The 21,853-nt window shown below is 49.5% G+C and overlaps 1 protein-coding gene across 1 annotated transcript in view; it reads left to right on the top strand.

Moving 5' to 3' along the window:
- The window catches only part of ITGB5 (integrin subunit beta 5), a 61,649-nt gene extending 40,230 nt beyond the window's left edge, over positions 1–21,419 (top strand). The window contains exons 11-15 of the mRNA XM_075757096.1: positions 14,990–15,212; positions 15,453–15,556; positions 18,799–18,915; positions 20,087–20,253; positions 20,828–21,419. Coding sequence (XP_075613211.1) covers positions 14,990–15,212; positions 15,453–15,556; positions 18,799–18,915; positions 20,087–20,253; positions 20,828–20,923 — 707 coding nt within the window. The 3' untranslated portion in view covers positions 20,924–21,419. The remainder of the gene's footprint in view (positions 1–14,989; positions 15,213–15,452; positions 15,557–18,798; positions 18,916–20,086; positions 20,254–20,827) is intronic.
- The last annotated feature ends 434 nt before the right edge of the window (positions 21,420–21,853 follow it).

The following is a 21,853-nucleotide window of genomic DNA, read 5'->3' as shown; positions in this document are numbered from 1 at the left end:
TCCATTTATAAATATTGGCACCTCATTTTGTCAAGGTTTGAGAGGAGAGATGACCGCAGACAGTGCTGCGTATGGCTCCTGTCCTTTTGCAGCCCCTTCATGAAGTGGAGAAGCAGATTTTGGGTGCGAGAAAGGAGAAGCAAGAATTTGATTGTTGTTAGTGGCAAGTTTAACATGCCTCCTGCATCTGTGGGATGGGCAGGAAAAGGAGTCATTTATAACGTCGTAAATGTTGCTTCAAGTTGCATACAACTCTTAGTCAATGCTGCTTAGTCACTAATAAGTGGCATTTGTTCTGCTGCTCCCTGAGTCCTCTTAACAGCTCCAGAGTAGCTGTTTCAAACCATTAATCCAGTTCCTGGAAGGGCCATTGGGGATGGCTTGCAGAAGTGCTCAGTACTCCAAAAGAGATGCAACTGGGTTATCCACAGCATCGTGCTCCGATAAAGCAGGCAGTCGCTTCCTAAATCCCTGAAAGCTTCACTCCCAGTTTTTCTCTGGATGGAGAAGTTGCCCTCTTGCATTGAGACCTTCAGCACACTGCTCTGGCCTCTACTCCGAAATATGAGTGGCTGCGGAAGAGGGGAAGAGAGCCCTCCTGCCTGCAGCCTGCCCTCCTGCCTGCAGCCGGGCTCGGGAAGGGGCAGCTGGCTGCACGGCCCAGCAGCTTTTGAACCCCTTGGCTGCCTGCCAGGCAGTTTGACAAAGGAGGAAACATCTCGGCGCTAATTGCATTCCTGAAGGTCCCATGCAACTAGGTGGCAAGAGGGAGAAGAGGCCCCAGCGAGGGCATCACACGTTTGCCTCTAATGAAGAGAGACTGGCTCGCCAGAGGCCAAGCTTCATTAGCTTCAGTGCTACAGACCTATTTTGGAGGGGGGGAGATGCAGGGTTGTATGGCATCGTCTTTACTTTGGTGTCTCTAGAGAAATTTCCCTTTAACCATCACCACTGTTACCCAGCTCCCCGTGTGGGTGTCATTTGTGTGCTCTTCAGCCCAGGGCTGTGGTTGTGTTGAGGCTGTGCAGGAAGATCACAGCCGCTGAATGCTACCGAAGCACGAGGAAAGAGCACTTGCCACGCTGCGAGCTGTTTCTCCCCCTAAAACACAAAAATCCATGCTGCCTGAGCAACACGGCAACCGCTGGTGTTTGTGCAGCTTTGTGGGATCAGGTCTTTTGTGGCTTCTCTTCCTCATTTTTATAGAATTAGACAATCAGATTTAGAAATGCTTTGCAATTGTAAATCAAGCTCTGCAACTTCTCTCTAGCTCTTAAGCAGCTGAAAGCATCTTAACTGGTTAAGGTGGCTAAAGATCATGGCTGGCCGAAGCACAGTGAGATAGCGATGCTCGGAGCGCAGGACCTGGGAGTCTGGCCTCGCTTGCCAGTACGATGCTTCCACTGACACAAAAAGCTCAGGCCAGCAGTAAAGCATCAGGTGGCAAATTTGCAGATACATGCAAGTGTCAGGATCACTTCTGAAGCGGGATTTAGAAAGTTTCAGATAAGACTTTGGGCAACATGGTCTAGTGGAGGGTGTCCCTGCCTGCAGCAGGGGGGTTGGAACTAGATGATCTCTAAGGTCCCTTCCAACCCAAACCATTCTATGATTCTAAGTGTCAGCTCATTGAAAATCTGTGGCTTATTTTACATAGAATAGCCAGGCTGATGTGCGATGTGACTCCAGTTGCCGTGCAGAAACCACTTCAAAAACTGCTGAGGATGTACAAGTCCTCAGTATTTATTTCTGAATGCTTCCCTTTCTTGATTTCATTAAAAGGGGAAGCACTGTGAGTTTTAGCCTGTCCTAAGGCGCAGCGAGATCAGGTTTTTATTGTTTCTTTTAATATAGCGTCAAATTCAAAATCTCGCTCCTGCTTCTGCAATTTGTTTTTTGGCGTTCCCCGTCCCAAGCGCTGTAACAGCGTTTAACAGCACTGTGTTTGCAGGAGGTCTGGTGGGACGATGGCTCTGTGGTGCCAGCGTGGCAGTCGCTGGTTGCGCGACGGAGCCCTGCGCTTTGAGCGCAGTGCTCAGGTTTGATGGCACTGCTGGTATCCCCACCCTGGGGTTTCTGGTGGGGTCTGTTACCATACAAATCATTGTGCCCATGGACACATCTTATGGAAGCAGACCTTTTTCCACACTTACTTTTGTAGCTGTTATTCACCTGCCCTGTTGTTGTGCCGGGATGGAGGATACTGGTGTGCATCTGATGTGAGAATAACGGTGATTCAGCTTTAACAAATGTTTCTTGTCCTAATTCTCTTCTTTCCTAGTGTCAAAGCTTTTACCAGAAGCTGCTGTTAAGAAATAAATGGGTAGTATTTGATTTATTAACCTCCAAGTGCAGGTGATGGGTTGAGCGTGGTTTGGGGAGGAAGGGGGGCTGGCCTGTGCCCGCTGCCTGCAGCGGTGCCAAGGGGGGTGGGGGGTGGCATTAAGCAAATGTAGCCCCTGCCAGAAGGGAAGAGGGTGGCCTGCAGCAGAAAGAGGTGAGGGAATGGAGCCTAAACCACATCTGCAATGTTTTCTTTTTAGTCATGTCAAATCTTATTACCTCTAGGGTTTTTATTTGGGGGATTTTGGGGTTTTTTTTATTTAGTTTGTGTAAAAAGGTGGAATCTGAGCACTGCCTAGTAAAGCGGGATCTGAAGGGCAGAGGCAAAAGGACTGTATAAGACATGGAAGCTAAAAATAATCCTTTAGTTGTTGCTAAGTGCTCGTGCAGCCGTGAGCCATGCATCTGCGGAGGAGATGCGGCTCTGCCTCTGGGGCGGCTGCCTTGCAGGTCGATCCTGCTCTGCTCCCCAGGCTGGAGGAGGATGGGGGAGCACACGTCCACCAGCCTTTTTGAGGCTTATTTTGGTGACAGAGGATGCAGTGTCAGCTTGGGTCACCGCGGTGCAACCTCACAGTGCCGGTTGCTTCGTTAGTGGTCCCAGTTATTAGCAGCAGGTGGGGGGCTCGCGGGGGGGGGGGGCAGGCAGCGGCTGCGTGTGCTGTCGGGGCTGGAGGGCATGAGAGGGTGATTTGGGGTGAGCTGAACTTAGTAAAGTCTGCTGAGCTGAAACCCTTTCACACTAGAGTGGGTTATAGGAGCACGAGTGTCTCTTTTTCCCCACCAAAGAGCAGGGTATGGGACAGGGAGCTAAAAACCAGATGAGGTTGGGCTAGAAAGCAGAGAGGTGTGCATGTGTCGTCACAGGGCACAGGGTGGCCATCATCCCTTGGCAGCCAGCAAACCTGGTTTCAAGCATCTTGAGTTCTCCTGCCTACAGAGCCACTGCATAGCCCAGAGGGACCTTATAGCCAGAATAAGTAGCGAGGAGATGGCACTGTGGTAGCATCTCTCTTTTAAGATGTGGTCAAGAGTCACTCGGGCTGCACGTTTGTCCTAGAGCTTCCTTTCTCCCTGGTGCATTCCTGTTTGGCCTTGGCTCTTATCACCTGCAGAAGCTGCTCAGCAGAAGTCCTTACCCTGAAATGCCTGAATACCTGGGAAGAAACACGTAAACCAAAAAGATCCTCCTGAATAAGAGGAAAAAATAAACCTCTCACTTTGTGTCCTGTAGCAGCAATGAACTAAGGGCGGAGTGCCCGTGCCTGGCATCGCTGCTGGGTGGGCATCCCCTCTCCAGCTTACTTCCCCCCTCCACCTGTGAAACGTTTTGGCTCCAGCAAGAATTTATATAGACTGCAAGCATTTAACAAGAAACTAATCAAACGGGGGACCTCTGCGGTCCTCTTCCTTTTTTGGGGTTAAACTGTGAAGCTGAGCATGTTCTACTTGCTCTCATAATGTGAATTAGTGTAAAGAAATGTAAGGTTTAGGTCGGTTCCATTTACTCCCATCCTGTGAGTCAGCCTAAAAAAAATGTAAGGTCCAGGTCAGCTGGGGCAGGCAGGGCTGAGGGCTGTGATGTAACTGGAAGAACTGAATTCACCTTCATCCTGCTCAGACTGATGCCATTCTCACCCTGTGTACAAGCTCCCTGCGGATGCTGTTGGCCGTGTGTCCAATGTCCTTTGTCTGCATGACAACATCTGAGCCCAAATCAGGAAAAAATCCCCTTTTTTTTTCTTCTTTTTTTCTGAAGCATGATTGTATAAACCAGATCTTTTCTGATGTCAGATGTTGATATTCCTGCATTCCTGCTTGACCTCCTGCAGAGTGTGGGGGCTGCCATGCCTTTGCAACATGTTGGTGAGGCAGAGCATGATTGCTGAAGCGGTGATTTGGAAAACGTTTCCACAGGCGGGGAAGGAATTGTGGGGCAGCCCAATGCTGCCGTCACATGTGGGATGTTGGCTTTTAGATCTCGCTCGGGTGACGGGAACTAGTGGCCAAACCCTGCGGTCATCCCGGGCTGCTTCCCGAAAGGCCGGGCCTTAGCCCGGGGGCAGCGAGCTCTGAGAGCAACACTCGAAACCTCTCAGCCTTTAATGAGGAATGTAACAGAGAAACTCTCCGCTCTTTACACAGTGTGAAGAGGATGAGAAACCACATGGACCTGTATGGGACATGCTTACCTGCTGTGGGCAGCCTGCGGTGCCCCGCGCTTGCATCCAGCCCCGCACCGGGGTGGCACCTTCTGTGATGGGAAGCAGGGACACCCAGCCCTGGGCTCCCAGATAATTTGTAAGGGCAGAGAAGCTCCTTCAGTCTTTACAGGTGGCTTTGAGGTGTCTCTGCCTTAAGGTACCAAGTCCAGCAGTGTGCCATACATGGTTCCAGGTGTGCTCATCTCCAGAAGCCATGGCTTGTAGCCCTGGTGCAGAGGGGGGCTGAGAGCTGGGTGGGAGGTGTTTGCATCTCTTGACTTCATCTTCATGAAGTCTCTACTTCCCTGGCATACAAACCCTCAGCGGCATTTTGGAGGAGCATGGGGGTGACTCAGTGTTTCCTCACATCTCCAGTCCCTGGGAGGCTCCTGAAGCCTCCCTGCTGCTCCCCACCAGCTCATCATTTCCACCCTTCCCCAATCTCTCTCTTCTGCTTCCTCTCTGAATTTATTTTTTCCCCTTTAACCTGGTTTCTGTTCTCTTTCCAATTTTATCCTGAGACAAGTGCCGCTCTCCTCCGAGAGTGTGCACCTCCCCATCCTGCTCCATGCCCGTTCAAAATGCTGAAGATCTCAAGAGGTTCAAATGGCCTCTGGGCTGGGGCAAACGGCATGGGGTGACCCTCGCCTCCCGACTGTGACCTGCAAAAGCGTGGCCAGTGCTTGTAGCTGCAGTGTGTAAAAATGCCCGGCTCGCCCCTCTGATTGCTCTACTAATGACCTCCCGTGACGCTCAGCACAGCTGCTGTGTTTCAGGTCAGTGGTGGCTGCATTTCAGTGCAGGTAGATGGTTCTTAGCTGTAATGCTCTGTGCTTGATGTATATGCTACTCTGGATTTTTTTCACAATAAATAAATGTAGTGTTAGGTATTACACCACCAGGCATTACCATTACATTGTTGCCTATTAAATACTGATTATTTGGGAGTTGGACTCGATGATCCTTATGGGGCCCTTCGAACTCGAGATATTTGATGACCTTTGCATGGATTTCTCACAGGAACACAAATGATACCTCCATTCACATTTCTGCTCAGTGCTGTGTTTACTCTTCGTCTTCCTTTGTGTTTCTGGCAGCAGGTATACCCTACCTGCCTTGCCTTGCTCATGCCAAGGGTTTGCGTTGGTTGTTCACACCGAAACAGCAATTGAGTTGGACTTTCTTTCCCCAGCGGAAACTTTGCCATTGTTTCCATTCCTGGCATGAAAGGGCAAGGCTGTCTCTTTTCTTACCCCTCCCTTCCCCCTGCCCAGGCCCTCGATGCTGTCAAAGTCTTGCAGCTCTCCCCAGATCTGGCAGCAGCTCCTTGGAGGACCAAACCTCACAGAGCGCTGCTGTTCCTGCCTCTTTTCACTGGGGTTTCTCCTTGTCCTTGAGCGGACCTTTTGCAAGCATTAATGCATGCTAATGAGGCATTAAATGCCAGGGCAGAATTAAAGAATAAAGAAGTGACGTCTTCGACATCTTTACTGGAGCCAAAGCTCTGTCTGTGGGTCTCCGGTCTTAAAGCGGCACAGCGTGTGGGTTGTAACCGGAGGTGTCATCTGATGGTGCGTGCACATACCCAAACCCCCCCGTCCTGCTGCAGCCGCCCCCTCCCACAGCCAGAAACCTCCTATTTCAGAGAGTAGAAAGCTCCAAAAGAAAAACAAGATGATCTTTGAAAACATAGTGTAGTGCCTACTCGCTCCCCAAAGAGAGATGGTCTTAGAACGCACTTGCTTAAATGCTCTGCCTTTATGGCCAGCATCCCACTGAGTTTGGCGTTTGCATTTGGTCCTTCTGATTATAGTAATTAACAGAAATAAACATTTGGAAATGAATGCTGTATTTGGGGTTTAGAGGCAGATGAAAGCCTCAAACCAGCAGGTGAGTGAAATTCTGGGTCTCTGCATTTCTTCTTGACATGCACTGACAACCCATGAATTTTGCTCAGTTTGGTTTAAAAAATTGAATTTAAACAATTGACCTGAAAGGGAAGTGCAGCACAGCCTGTGGGTTTGTTCTTTCTCCTTTTTTTCATCTTATTTTAAGTGAAATTCTAACTTCTTCCAGCTTGTTGGGGAAGGGAGAAATCCATTCCAAAACCATGGACCTTCAGTGAACTTGCACCAGATTATGTGTTTGCATCCAAACACAGAGCTGGGCAAGGCTCCCACGGCAGTGGATTGTGCAGAGAAAGAAAATCTCTGCTCCAGAGCCCACTCCTCTTAACGAGGCCCAGCTGAAAGGACATTCAGCCCATTTGGGCTTCGGCAGGGTGGGAATTAGCCTGCTTTTCATTTGAAGGATGGGCCTGAACTGTAGAATTTGGCCCTGGAGTTCAGGCATTTGGGATTGTGCAACTTTGATTTGGAGCCAAGTTTTATTTTAAGAACAAATCCGGAGCTTTTTGGGTGGTAGAAGGTAGTAGGAGCCTGCTCGGGCACCAGAGCAGGAAGACGACGCTCATCCGGAGGCACCATGCGTTGGTGGAAGGGTTGCAGCACTATAGCTTTTCTGCACTTCATCTAACACATGGTCGCCGTATGTCCCCTCATACTTCTAAATCTTCCAGACCCTTCACGGCAACAAAAGCTGAAGGCTAAATGTAGAGTTTTGTAAGCAGACCTGAGCTAAGGGATGGGCCAAAAAGTATATAGGTGGGGGAGGCTCCTGATTCTGGACCCATGGGTGTTGGTGGTATCTGGGCAGGGTTGGGATACCCAAGTGTAAATGGCTTTTTGACAAGCGGTTTTCTTTGTCAGGCTTTTTGGGGTGAAGGAAAACAAATGGTGGGAGCTGCAGTAAGGGGGCTTTGTGGGCTCTAATCCGTCTGTTAGGGTTTGCAGATGAAATTCTATATCGTCCCTGCCGGGCTGGAGAGAGGAGCACCATGGTGAGAGAGGTGTTGGTGCATCCCATGGGAGACCCAGTGAACACCTGCATCAGACAGGTTTGAGGTTGGTGGAAAAGGACAGCAGGACAGAGCCCTTTTTGAGTTACAGGATTGGAGGGAAACACAAGAGGAGGAAAACCCAGAGAGTTCCCCCCATTATTCCTGCCTTATGGAATAATATAAATTTGTAGCAGCTTTTGCAGTGCCTTCCATGTCAGGTGCTTAAGGGGTGATGAAGCCATGGTTGGGCATGTGCCCAGTTTGGTAGGGTGGTATTTGGGCCCATGGCTCAAAGGGAACCAGCACACCCATCTGATCGCCCCCATTTGGGATGAAGTGCTGCTTCTCTGGGAGGGTCTGGCAGCAGCCCTGGCCCCGTATCACACCCTGCATCAGTAGCAAAGTCGGCAGCAGGACCTAAAAGCTCCAATTCCCAGCTCTGGGTCTCTGTCCAAAAGGCCACGTGTGGCAGGCTCAGCTGAGGTGCTAATGTAAGCAAAAGTCGAGAGATTTGTGGAGTGCTGAGCTTTAAAAAAAAAAAAAAAAAAAAAGGAAGGAAAAAAAAAAAGGAAGGATTTATTTTAAGAAATGCAGCTTTAGATCTCCTTCAGGAAATGACTCCTCGCTGCCCGTTTTGACTTTCTGATGGATCATCAGCCGTATCTCGTGATTGCGTTTCAGCTCCCCTTCTGTAGTGGAGAGAAGGAAAATGAGGAAAGGCTGGCCAGGGCTGCCGCAGGAAATCCGCCTGCCCCGGATCGCTTTCAGCTGCCTTCATGAGACAGCAGTTTCCAAAGCCCTGTTTTCCCTGCCCAGTTCTCATTTAACCCAGACGTTCCCAAGTGAGTGGGAAACTGGGGAGCTGAGGGATTTTTTTTGTAATGGTAGTGCTGCAACATGGGGGATGCTGGCAGTAATGTGGAGCTGGTGATGGGGCTTGTGGTACCCAAAAGCTGAATTAGCAGCTCAAGCATGCAGTTATTCCTTCACCTTTGGTTTCATTAGTCTGCATCTCTGATGCTATTTTTGACGATTGGTGAGCTAAGCCAGCACTAGGATTGAAATAAAGGCTTATTTAAAGCTGATTCTTGACCAAACCTGTATACTTTGAGATATAAATATCCATTGAAAGTAATGCAATGGAACATGCACAAATCCATGGTGTCTGGTGTAAATAACATACAGAAAAGCACTATTTACTTATTACTAACCTCGTAGTGTTGTTTTGTTGTTTGTACTGCATTGTGGATAAATGAGCGTGAGCAAGCTCTCTTCTGGTGTGAATGGAGGCGGTCAGTGGATGCATTTCAGTTCACACGGAAACCTTGGACCCGTGATGTTTGCCTGTCTTTGTTTACATAGTAATCTCCTTTTCACAAGGAGATTGTTATGCTCCGTGGGCTCCAGGAGTTGGGGATGCTCCTGCCAGCCTGCTGCCCCTTTTTTCCCTGTCAGACTGGTGCGACCCAGAGCATGGATCCTAAGCCCATCCCCACTACTTAAAATTTCCTGAGTTCTCCCTGGCTTCCTACCGGTGCCAGCCATCTGGCAGCGGGACGGTGCCGTGAACCTGAGCCGTGCTGCGGGCAGGCTGCCCTGCCTTGCCTGGCCTCTTGATGTGCAGCACCAGCTGCTTTGAGTCATGGAAAGAGATTAGTGGGGAAGTCAATGATTTATTTGCCTTAGCATGCACTGTGCCTTACCATAGCCTTTTCCCAAATGGAAAGGTCTACGTTTTCCAAGCATTCAAAGCCTCTTCCGCTGCCCTTCCTCCTCCCACTCAAAATGTGCTGTTCCCGGAGCCTCTCCTGGAGACATCGGGCAATTTTGCTGAGACATTGGCAGGTCTGGTACAGAAATGATGCTCAAGCAGTGCCCCATGGCAGTAGGGTTTGACTTCTCCGATAAGCAGATGTTTTTGGAGCATCCGCCCCTTGGGAGTACAAACAACATGTGGCATTGGGGCTCTCCGGGTCACGGACACAGCGGCCAGGGCTCATTAAAGGGATGGCACCAGGGAATCTGGAAATTGCTTGCCATAACTTATTTCTCTCAATCGTTTTTCCTGTGGGGTTTTTGTGGGTTTTTTTTCAAACTAGTTATTCAAGTAACCAAAAATGACAAAAGCACAGCATTTTGAAGGTCCTGACCCAAAGCCTGGATGTGAGCACAGAGGCACAAAAATAAGTGGCTTGATTTAATGGGAACAAAATGCAGTATGATCTTTCCCCTCCTGAGTGCTCAGAAGCCAAGGAACTGGCTTAAAAATGATGAGGATTATTTTTTCCTTGTATGGTAGGCACATCAATTTAATCTTCAAGATGGTGGGGAAAAAAGGAGTGTTGGAGGGGCGTGTTTTCAAACCCTTTCTCCCCCTTCATAAAATCTGGGATCACTTGTTATTTCTCTCAAAAGAAAGCTAGCATTTTTGCATAATTTTATAGTCGCCAGAAGTAGGGGACTTTACAAAAAACACTTTCTAAGTGCATTGAGTTTCAGATCTCTTGGTGCAGCAACGGTCGGTGCACTTCCTAAAAGGTAAACTCGGTTATCGCGGAGGGCAGAAGGGCTGTCCCGACGAGCACTCAGCCACCACGGGGTCCCACTTTGCAGCCTGCTATCAGGAAGCCTGGGATGAAATCGGGGTCAGAGGCTGGAAGTTTCTGCCGGCAGCTGCTATCCCGATTGCAGCTCACCGGCAACGACCCCGCTCGGGGACCGGAGCAGCGTTCCGCAGCACTGGTGTCGGGCTGCCAAGCCGGGTTTGCGCGGTGCCGGGGTGAGAGCAGAGGGGATTTGGTCTGCGGCTGTCATCCTGGTGGGCAGCTGAGGGGGAGAGGCAGAGGCGGCTGGGGTGAAATGAGGACAGTTGGACGTCCTGCCAAAAGCTGCCTGAATGACAATGCGAGGTGCAGCCCTGCCGGGGCACGGCAGTGGGATGGGGATGTATTTCAGGGCAGGGAGAGAGACGGAGGGATCAGCTGGGCTGCAGGTGTCCGTCCACCTTGGTGGCCTGCTTGGAAGAGGGTGCCTCCAAGCAGCAGTGCACCCCGTGGCACCTACCCTGCTGGATCCCAGACTAGTCCAAACTTCGTCTGGGGACTGCTCTCCCTCCCCAGCAGCACTGCTTTCCTTGCTGCACCCTCCCAGCTTGTTTCAGCAGCCTCCCTGACATGTGTTTCATGTTAGGCCCCCCAACAATCAAGAGCTGGCTGGAAAGTATGTTATCAAATTCAGAGGGAGCATTTCACTTCCCAATTAGATCTGGCTCTTTTAAACATCTAAGCTCGTCTCATTTCAAGGATGGGAACAGAAGAAAACATCTTTTGTTATGTTTGGAGAATGTAATTAATGTCTTTTGGCTTCACAAACCAGGTTTAATAGAGAACATGTAAACTCAAAGGGTTCAAGGGGGTTAAAGTCCAGGGTAGTGTCCTGCACCATGAGACTTCAGCTGGTGCAGAGGTATCTTGAAACACACCCTCCTTGAGGACACATTTTCATCTTGGAAATGAAACTGGGAAGTGAAACTAGGTTCATCATCGGCATAGTGGTGGAGGCTTCCCACAGGCATGATCTTACATGGCATAGAAACTGATTAACCACATCAGCACTGCGTGTGACCATAGGATGGCTGAGACTGGAAATGTGCAGCACATTTTGCTGTAGAATACGAGTACCAGGTAGCACTCTGCATGCTGCAAACCTTAGCACTGGGGCACCATTACCAAAAGACTGGCTGCCACGTTGCCTTGGGGCTCCTCTCAGGTTGTGTCCTGAGCAAGAGAACAGAGTGGATTCCCATCTCCGGTGATCCAGGTAGATGCTGAGAAGTGGGACAACTCTTGTCATGCCCACGTGAGAAATAAATGTATCCTACTCACCACATTTCTCCGTGTGTGGGAGATGGATGGAGAGCACCAGAAGTGGAGCTCACGGTGCTTGCAGGAGTGGCCACTCTTTCAAGCTGCTGCAGGCAGCAAAGATTGTAACATCTTTCCCATTAAAGGTCAACATGGAAATTCCCACTCTTGGCACATTCCCCATGATGAGCTTCAGCCAGTGACTTCTTGCATCTTGAGCCAGTGTGACCAAGGCAGAAAACACATTTCAACATGTTTTTATATTTCAAGCTCATACCCCACACTTAATCACCCTCATATAGAAGGACTTTTTCTTCATCCTCTTCAATAAACAAACCTGCTTGGTTTAAGATGCTGTTTCTTAAATTTTCCAGTGGCAATGGTTTAATAGGATGCATTATTTGGAACTGGCTGTTTCCCTGCCCTGGGACAGTCATTCCAGGCTTCGTCCCCAGCGTGCCAGGAGCTGGAAGGGACATGCAGGCTTTCTAGCTTCCTACGTTGTCCTGGCAACTGATGGGTTTAAAAACTGAACCATATCATGAGCAATAACACTTCCAGAGATGGATTTCTAACGGATTCGCATCTTCTGCTGGGCTCTGTGGTGTCCAAGGGGGACTCAGACAAGGCTGATGATGCAAGGGCTCTGCCTGAGAGCAGAGGGGTGGCTTCCACCCAGGTGAGGACCATGGGGTGGTGTGAATGCAATCAGCTTGCTTCTCTTGGCCCTCGCAGCTCAAATTCAAGCACGAGTGTGTTTACTAAATGCCATATACACAGGTTCCCAATGCAAGCTGCTTTGGACTCTTTGAAATAGCGCCCATTTAAGAAAACTGTGATTTATAGCTAACTTTGACATATGCATTGCCATGGAGGCACCAGACTTGCTGTGTGCCAGACCCTGGTCACCTGAATTAATTGTGAATAAAAGCCAGCCACTCCATTCGGTTTGGTTGTGAAGCAGAGGGTGCAGGGGGTCTCTGCTCTGCAGTTGCGCCCCAAGCAGCAGTGGTGGTGGATGTAGCTGTGTCCCATAGGCTCAAAACCAGAGCTTGGTAGGAAAGAGGCAAACTGAGCCTGCCTCTACAGTTGTATCTGGGGAAAGGGCAAGGCTGTCATCACGAAGGCAGAGGGAGGGATTTTTAATCTTCTTCAGATGTAGGCAGGGAAGGAGGTCACCACTAGAGATCTTGTAAACATAACCTCCTCTGTCTAGTAATGTTTGAGTATGCAAGCTGGATCCAAAGCAAACATTGGGAGTGCAAAAGAGGCTGTAGGAGGGCATCTTGCGATGCGCTGGGACACATGAGATGCCTAGTAGAACTGAAGGTGTTACCATGACTTTTGGCAAGGGATATAGCTTGACAATCCACAGCCTCTCTGGTAATCTTGGAGTGATGGGAGAGGCAGGGAGATCAGTGGCTTTGTGCCGATGAAAGGAGCGTGTATATAATTTATCTTGTCTGAGGCGCTTGAGGCTGTTTCCAGTGGGAAAGCTGAGCTGTAATTAGGTTGTTGATGAGCCTCGTATACAAACCCTTCAGCTCTGTAAACTATGCCTTCAAAGGCATCCCTTCTCCTAGGGACTGACGAAGGAGGAATTCAAGCAGTGTTTCCAGAGAGCTGATGGATGCCTTTCTGAAACCAGATGCTCGGCAGGCAGCCACTCCGCTTACTGTCACCAAAAGCCTTTAAGCCTGTTGACTTTCTCAGTCCGTGGCTAAACCCCATAGCTGCCAGGGGCTGCTTTGATAGAGGAGAACCCTTACTGGATCAGTTTCTTCATCCATCTCTGCTGTGAGCTGCCCTGAGCTACTCCCTGGGGGAGGTTCAGCTGGTCTCAGCAACCTTCATGGAGCTGGCTGGGGGCATAGAGGTCTCGCTTGGACAGAGGAGATGATGCTTGTTGATTTAATTTTCTTTAAGGAGTTTTAGGAGTTTGGGGAGTACTTATTCAGTAAAACTGTTAGGAAGGCAGGGTAGGAAAGACCTTCTGAAATGGTTGACCTGCTAGGCTTTCTGCTGCTAAACCTTGGGTTCAAAACCATCAAGGAAGCACTGCTCCATTCCCATCTTCATTTCTCTTGATGTAGACAGAGAAAGAAGAGATTCTTTCATACAAAACACCAACCAGCCCAGGTAACATGGAAGCCTTTGCAGGAGCCCCATCTTTTACACCATTTTGAGGGCCCAGCAGAAATACTGATCTCCAGAACTCATGGCCCATAGTGGGCAGGGAAGCGTGGAGGAGGAGAAAACTTCTTGCTGAGCGGTGTGGCCTGGAGAAGGCTAGGCTAGAAGTGTGGCTTGGGCCCTCTCGTTTACTGGCACAGCAGCTCTGCTAGCAAAATCCGATGCCATAGCAAGACCAAGCAGAAAACTGCCCACTGTCTGGCTGTGCTGCCTCCTGTCTGGCTCATGTGCTGAGCAGCCGGATCGCATCAACTCTGCCACATCCTTTGGTGTCCTGAAGTATTTGTCCCCTCAGTGCTATGCCTCTGAGATGGACACATCTGGTTTGAGAAGCAATATTTCAAAAGCTGCTGCCAGAGACTCTTTGTCAACCTGAATATTTTTGCTACTCCAGTAGCAATGGAAATCACGGTACTAAATGTGAAACATACTAAAGTAAACTAAACTAAACATAACCCTTCTAGCTTAGCCAGAGCCTTCAGGTGGGCACACGAGTGAAGCTGAGCAATGCCTAGGATGCGTTGGGGACGGAGCGACAGAGATGCTGCTCAACCTCTGCGGCGGTGGGAGGTGTAGCACTCTGCAAAGCCCAGTTACACATTGCTGGGCACCAGGAGGCAGAGGTGGGGAATATTCAACTCTGTGGGTAAAAAAGGCTCGTGACAACATGCTACCAAAACGTGCTCTCAGGTGTTAATGTTTGTGTGGTGGTGTCAAGCACTGAATGGGGGCAAACCAGGAGGGTGCAAAAGGGCACTCTGAAAAGAGGGGGGGATACTTGGGAACCCCCATCCAGAGAGAGGAAAATAAGAGGGTAGCAAGTTTGACTGGAGCATGTGGTCTCTCCTAGATAGACTCATAGAATCATAGAATGGTTTGGGTTGGAAAGGACCTCAAAGATCATCTAGTTCCAACGCCCCTGCCATGGGCAGGGACACCCTCCACTAGACCAGGCTGCCCAAAGCCTAATCCTGTTTGGGCTCTGCAATAGTAGGTGGTTGTTCCTCACGTGGACCCACTCATTTTACCACCCTCCACCTGCAGAAGGATGACAGTGCTATGCTGCGTGGGGGTCCTAGGGGAACTTGGGGTAGAAGTCACCTCCCCCAGCTGCAGGCTGTGTCTGCTCGAAAGGAGTTGCCTTGTTCTCCCCATGGTCACCATCACTGCTGGCACCTCCCAAAGGCAGTTGGTGTCCCTGTCTTGGCCACCTGGTCCCACCTAGGAAGGGAGAGGTGCCCGTTCATCTTGAGTGACTATAGAGGGAAGCTGGAGGAGCTGCGAGTAGGTATTTTTTTGCTGCTAAATATAGATAATTATTTGATATCTAGGTGTTTCCCATCGCCATCTGTTTGATACTCTGCCAAGTATGGTCTCTCTGGCAGCTTTTCCTGCTGGGCTGCTGGTCCCTCCTGCATGGGGGCAGCTGCAGCACCCAGCGCTGGCCCGGGATGCTGCTGACGCCTCCCCCCTGCTCTCACCTTCAGGCCACGGAGAGTGTCACTGCGGGGAGTGCAAGTGTCATGCCGGTTACATCGGGGACAACTGCAACTGCTCCACCGAGACGGACAGCTGTGTTTCCAGCGACGGGCAGATTTGCAGCGGCAGAGGCGCCTGCGTCTGTGGGAAGTGTCAGTGCACCGAGCCGGGGGCTTTTGGAGAGACGTGTGAGAAGTGTCCCACCTGCCCAGGCATCTGTAGCACTAAAAGGTACTCACGGTAGGGGGGTCAGGAGGGACTTCTCCCTGGTAGGATGGGCAGCTCTTTGGTTCCTGGGAGACTTTTCAGCTAAGGAATTACACCCGCTTCATTAAACAGGGTTGATTAGCCCTAGGCAAGCCTGCTGCTGCTCAGAGCCTATGCTAAGCAACCTGAGAGTATCCCAGGCAGAGCTGCTTCATGTGGTTTCTGATGGTTGTTCAATCTTCTCCTCCGTGTGTCCTTCTGCAGGGACTGCATTGAATGCAAGCTCTTTAACTCAGGAAGACTGGCTGATAACCAAACCTGCCAAAAGCACTGCAAGGACGAGATCATCACCACTGTGGATGTTCTCGGTAAGTAGGCAGCAGCAAGGACTGCACACGGTGGGAGCCAGTGACTGTGGCGTTGAACTCCTCTTAACCAGAGCAAAACATATCTGTAAGGAAAGCCTCAGGGAACACCTGTTATTTAGGAATCTATGTGTGTATGTAGTATGTATATGTGTATATGGGGTATGTGTGACCTTCTCTCGGGGCTGTAATCTATATTGAAGTAAAAAAATCCTTTGATTTTAAATAACGTCTGAAAATCAAGATGTGTGAGGACCTCTACTGCCCGTGCAAGGAGCACAGTGGGATGAGATCAGATCAGACAGAAGATTAGAAGAGCCGTGAGAGAGTGCAAAAGGACAAAGTATCACTCAAAAAAGGCATTCTCTAATCTTCCGAGAATTCATCTTGGATGAAGTGAGCTTGTGAGAGAAAGCAAAGCTGTTTTGGAGATGATAAGTTCTGCTTTGGTGGGATGGACTGCTCCTCTGCTGCCCTTTATGTCCTCTTCTAGACATCACCCCACACATGCATCCCTCATCAGATGACTTTCTGCTCCTTCTTTTCAAGATCTATTCTGGTTGCTATTTGGGGGGGATAGAGGGAACCCAAACTGTGATAGCTTTAATTGCAGTCCTGACCCTGGCTTTAGCAGTACCCCTTGGAGGGAGGGATGGAGAAGCTGGTGTTTCTAGATCAAGTAGGGATAAGTTGCATTCCACATCTGACATTTCCTCCTTTTCCCATAGTTTATAGAGGTAGAAGTGCTCTACCTTGCTTGCTCTTTCTCTCCCTTCCTCCCGAGCTGCCTGCAGGTGATGTTTTTTCCCATTGACTCCTCTCACATCCAGTGTCTAGCTTTTAAATCACAACCAGGGGGGTTTCCTAACTTTTCCTTTGGGAGACTTGCTCGTGTTCTCTCCATCCTCCCTGCAGTTTACCGGGGAGTGCACCTAGACCAGCACACTGTGAGAGGTTACAAGGCACTTCCAAACCACACAAAGCTCCTTCCTGATGCCTGGCTGGCCTGTGTTTCTTAGGAGCCAGCAAATACTAGGGATTAAAGCTCAACTCTCCCGCCTGGGTGTTGCACCATGCCAAAGCCAGCTTTTGTCCTGACTGCACCCTGAGGCTGGGCTGTGGTTTGCCAACCCCCCCACATGGCTTTCAGAGAACAACACAGCCAAATTTCTGTTTTAAGACATTTTGGAGAATTACTCTTATTCTTCTGTTGAACTGCTGCAGTCAGATTGCAGGTGGTGCTGAGCTCTTGGTAGCTCAGGGCACTCTGTGGCTTGGAGATCTGGGCTACTAGAGAAAGAGGTAAAGCAAAATATTCCTAGAGAAAGTGCTTGGAGACTATGGACTTCTTTACAGGCAGACAGCCAAATCCTGGTGTTCAAGTGCTTTTGTGTTATGTAGCAGGTGTTAAAAGTCCCCGCTGAGAGGCCAAATGCTGGTATTTGTCACAGAAGACAGAGGTCTGCATTGTCCTGGCAGTGGAGGATTAACTATTGAGTTGCAATGAACACACCCTGGGAGATCCAATGTGCCTGTTGGCTCTGGGTATGAACCAGCCAGTGCTTCAAAGCTTTGTAGAGCAGAGGCATCTATCATTGGACTGATGAGCCAAAACGATCAGCCTTTTGGGAGTCTTATATGACTTGCATAGGATTCTGCAGGATCACCTTCACTTCTGCAATATTGCATTTCCATTCCTGATGGTTCTAAAGAGGGGCTTTCAACATGGAGAGGAGCATGACAGGTCCAGTGCTGGGCTGAACCTGCCAACAGCACACATCAATGGACCAGTAAGCTCGATGTAGCCATCATGCCTCTCTCTGTGGAGGTGTGATCTCTGAAATGTAACAAGAGATCAAGACTTTATTCACAGTCTGTTTTAGCAGAATAATGATGCAAGGATGGGATTGAAAGCAGCTGGGTCTGGAGGAACTAAGATTAGCTGCTCAACTCAGAAGGGCATTAGTCAAGAAGCATGGCAGTTTTATCAATATTAATCTAATTAGTACTTTGCTTCGTAACAATCAGCATTTCTCCAGCCCTGCCTTTGATACCACTGTGTAGGTAGAGCAGGTTCTCCTGTCCTGAGGTAGGAACAGCTGAGGTTTGTGCACACCAGGAACCCCTCCAGGACTCACCAGAGGGGCAGCTGCATGTGGGCTCAGAGCTGTTGAAATGAAGGGTATTAATCTTTTGACCAAAAGCAGGTCAAAGGCATTGAAAAGACAGACAGACAATAGAGAGATAAGGGCTGGAATAGCAGTGATCATTAACGTGATCATTTTTCAGCATGACAGACAGGTACGGCGTGAGGAGGAGAGCTGTGGTGAAGCAGCCATCCTCAGGAATCATCTCATAGTGACCAGAACAGTGACAGGCTCTGCCTGGTGCTACGGTATGTTAAGCAGGCAAACAAACAGCATCCATATGTTCGTGGGAATCAAGTAGTCTCATTTCTTGCAGCTCCTCCATCTCCACATCTTCCCCTCTAACCAGCTCCTCCCTTCCCCCTCCCTCCCTCCTCCCCTCCCCATTTTCCTTCTCTATCTCACCCTTTAAAAACAAACTTCTCAACCGTTTCCGGAGCTGGAGCCGTTCAGCGCAGCTGGAGCACGAGCCAGCCATGGGCTGCTGCCGCTGATGGCCCCGTCCGTGTCCTGGCAGGCTGAGTCTGTGCCCCTTGCTTTCTCTTCAGCTTCCACACTTCAAGAAATTCAGCAAATTAAGAAAAAAATGGCATTTATCGCCAAAGCTGACTTGCGCGAAGGAAGAACATGTGTATGTGTGAGGTTGCATCAGTTTGCCATGCAAAGTTTCCCAAGTGCTACATTTTCTCGAGCAGTAAGTCTGGACACCGCTCAGTTACAATTTGCACGAATCGTGATCAAACTGTGCTGATTTCCGGGCTTGCTCCCCATTCCTCCGCTCACAGGTGCCCGTGGGAGGCCCTGCGCAGCTTGCAGGGGAGAATTGTGATAATTCCTAATATTAAACCTGCCAACTAAGTCAGTCAACCAAGTGCCATATTGCAGCTTTAGACATATCCCATTAGAAAGGGTGACCTGGTCAAAAATCAGGGGAACCCACTCCATTGCAAGTTGTTAGGGGGGAATTAGCTTAATAAGAAGAGGGTGTTGGAAGCATTTGTGTAAGAAATTAGGATACAAGAGTTCTGCAGTCTTTAGGATTTTTTTTTAATATAAAAAACAATATATAAAACTCTGCAACTCTGCATCTCATTCCAGAAACGGATGACCCGAACGCGATCCTCTGCGCCTATCCGGTGAACAACTGCGTCATGAAGTTCACCTACTCAGAGCTTGCCAGTGGGAAATCCAACCTCACCGTCCTCAAAGAGCCAGGTTGGCCCTCCCTTGGGTTTCCTTTTAATAGCACTGGCTGCCTCACGAGAGGTGATGGGAGCCTGGTGGGTTGCGGAAAGGCTGGTTTCACTGCCTGCATGAGGGCATGCATGAGCAGGTGAACTGGGATGATTTAAAAAAATAAAGTGGTTTACAGTGCTGAAACCCAGCTCCAAATGCTCCCAACTCAGTAAAATAGGACTCTGGGAGTGAAACATGTACCTTGAGCTGCCAGCATTGCTAGCAAGTGGCTGAAGGACTTTCTGCCAGCTTGGGATGCTGAAATTAAACCCAGCCTATTTACGTAGCAAAAAGTATGCCATGTACGGATTTGGAGATACAGCCACTGGGAGCAAAAACATCAGAAGGGAACACCTGGTGCTGCTGCTGGTTAAGTCAGGATGTTAGGAAAGCCCCCACCAGCCATGGATTTCTGCATTTCTGAAGAGCTAGCTCTGGTCCAGGCAGTGTAAGGGCTGTGTGTCCCTGCTCCCCTCCCCGGGGCTGCCGCAGACAGCTGTGATTCCCAGCATTATTTTAATCATGTGTAATGCAGTTTCTCAAAGAAAACCCCACGTGGTGTTGCAGGATGAGCTGACGAGAACCCAGCAGTAGCTTTTCACAATTTTCTTTGGTCCTCTGAGACACAGGCCAGTATGGGAAAGACTGAGATACCACACATTTTATTTCATTTGTGTAGCAGCTTGCACTTAATTGAAAGACCAGTTGATTAGCTGACAGTTAATGTACTTATTTAAAGTGTCTAGTGTTCACCTGCTTCCACGTGGGCCAGAAGCTGAGCTGGCTTTTGCCAGAGGCACCTTAACCCTCTCCATCCCACATGGGTCACCCGGCATTAAAACCAGGTGTCATTCTTGGACGGTGGCACTGCAGCACTGCTCTTCCTCTGAAGCACTACGTGACGTTCTGTCCCCAGTGACGTCCATGAGAGCTGTGCCTTTGACCTGCCTCTAGCCAGGAATTCATTTAATTAAAATAAAATCCCTTTGGTTCGAGAGAGGACTGTTGCTTTTTTTTAATTTAGTCATTGCTGCTAGCGCTGCCCTAAGGTCACTTGCTCAGTGGCTGCAGTCCAGGTTGTTACATCGCAGTATCCTGATCTGGGATAGACCCGCACCAGAGCTAATTACCTTCTGCCCCTCATTACCAGCATGCAGCTCAGCCCCTAGTGCTGTGACGATCGTTCTGGCAGTGATCGGCAGCGTCGTGCTGATCGGCATCATCCTGCTGGGGCTCTGGAAGCTGCTCGTCACCATTCACGACAGACGGGAATTTGACCGATTCCAGAGCGAACGCTCCCGGGCCAGATATGAAATGGTGAGCCCGGGGTGGAGGTGCTGCTGGGGTACGGGAGGGCTCTCAGGACATGCCTGCAGCAAACAGCTCTGCAGCGATGGAGAAGGGTGGCAGGTGCAAGGAATGCAGATGCCCGTGCCCTGCGGTGCCACGCAGCAGGGCTTCAGGGACCGGCACATTTGCACTGTCCTTCCCCTGGCAAGTTACAAATATTCTGCAAAATTTGGTTTCATTATGTATTTCCGATCAGTGCTGGAGGGCTGAAGGAGGTGGGGGAGCGGGGACCAAGCTCTGACTGTGGCAAGATACCAGGTCAGTCAGGTCTATGAGGGACACCTTCTGGGAAGCTTTAGGTGGCGTTGCCCAGTACTTGATGGCATCACCTGTGCCTGCAGACTGGCCGGAAGATGGGTCTGATGGACAAACCATGGAGAAACAGCACTGCTTTTGCATCTGAATGCACATTTCAGTGAAAGCCAAAGGGAGCGCTATCTCCAAATTAATTGGCACAGGAAGGGGGAATTATACACGTTTTCATCATCACACAGACTTTGTTCCTCACCTTTGTTCTTTTTGTCCGCTCATTTCTCCAAAGGCATCCAATCCTCTCTACCGAAAGCCTATTTCCACGCATAACGTAGAGTTCACGTTCAACAAGCTCAACAAGTCTTACAACGGTACAGTTGACTGATGGGGTCTCAGCGCCTGAGACTGCTGTGGACAATTGCTTGACTGTATGTGCTGCTTCCCCACTTGAAGATGGGATCCTCTTCAGGGGCGAGAATCCCTTACGACAGGACTGGTCGATGACCAAAGCCTGTTATTTGCACAGTAAGGAGAAAAGTCTGGTTCATTCTGGAGGCACGGACGCAAAGGCAGGCTCCCCACCTGTGCTGATGGACTCCGAGCCCTGTGAGACTCCATACCCCAGCTTTCTGGATATATTAAACCTGCCAACTAAGTCAACCGAGTGCCATATTGCAGCTTTAGACATATCCTGTTAGAAAGGATGACTAGGTCAAAATCAGGGGAACCCATGCCATTGCAAGTTGTTAGGGGGGGGAATTAGCTTAAAAAGAAGAGGGTGTTGGAAGCATTTGTGTAAGAAATTAGGATACAAGAATTCTGCAGTCTTTAGGACTTTTTTTTATATTAAAAAAAAAAATAAAACTATTGCGCATATATGATGCTGTGAGTAGAGTTCATTGTTTCCTGGCTGAGCCCCCTCCAAAATTTGGGCTTGCTCCTGCAAGCAACAGTGGTGCTGCCTGGTTGATTTATTAATAGAGTCTTATCGGTCAAAGCATGGCTATAAAAATAGGAGCTGGAGCCGCAGTGACTGCCGCAGAAGGTATGTTGATTTAATACCCTGGTGTTGACCCAGGACGAGGAGTGCCCCGAGGAGCTCCCACCCTGTACCGGTGTTGTTAAACAGATGGGAAACTGGTGGGAGCCCGAGGTAAATGGGAGTTTAGTCTGAGGAAACTAAATTAAACACCCATTCCTTGGGGTGTGCAAGGAGACATCCAGCCTGGGTGCCTGCAGGAGGGCAGCTGGGAGCACACAGCAGCTTAGCCACACCTCTGGCTTTTTACCAGAGGACTAGAGCTGTGGGGTACAG

Source organism: Balearica regulorum, chromosome 6 (genome assembly GCF_011004875.1).
Source record: "Balearica regulorum gibbericeps isolate bBalReg1 chromosome 6, bBalReg1.pri, whole genome shotgun sequence".
NCBI classification, from domain to species: Eukaryota; Metazoa; Chordata; class Aves; order Gruiformes; family Gruidae; genus Balearica; species Balearica regulorum.
The sequence above is the reverse complement of the archived record's forward strand: the minus strand, read 5'-3'. Positions and strand labels throughout refer to the sequence as shown.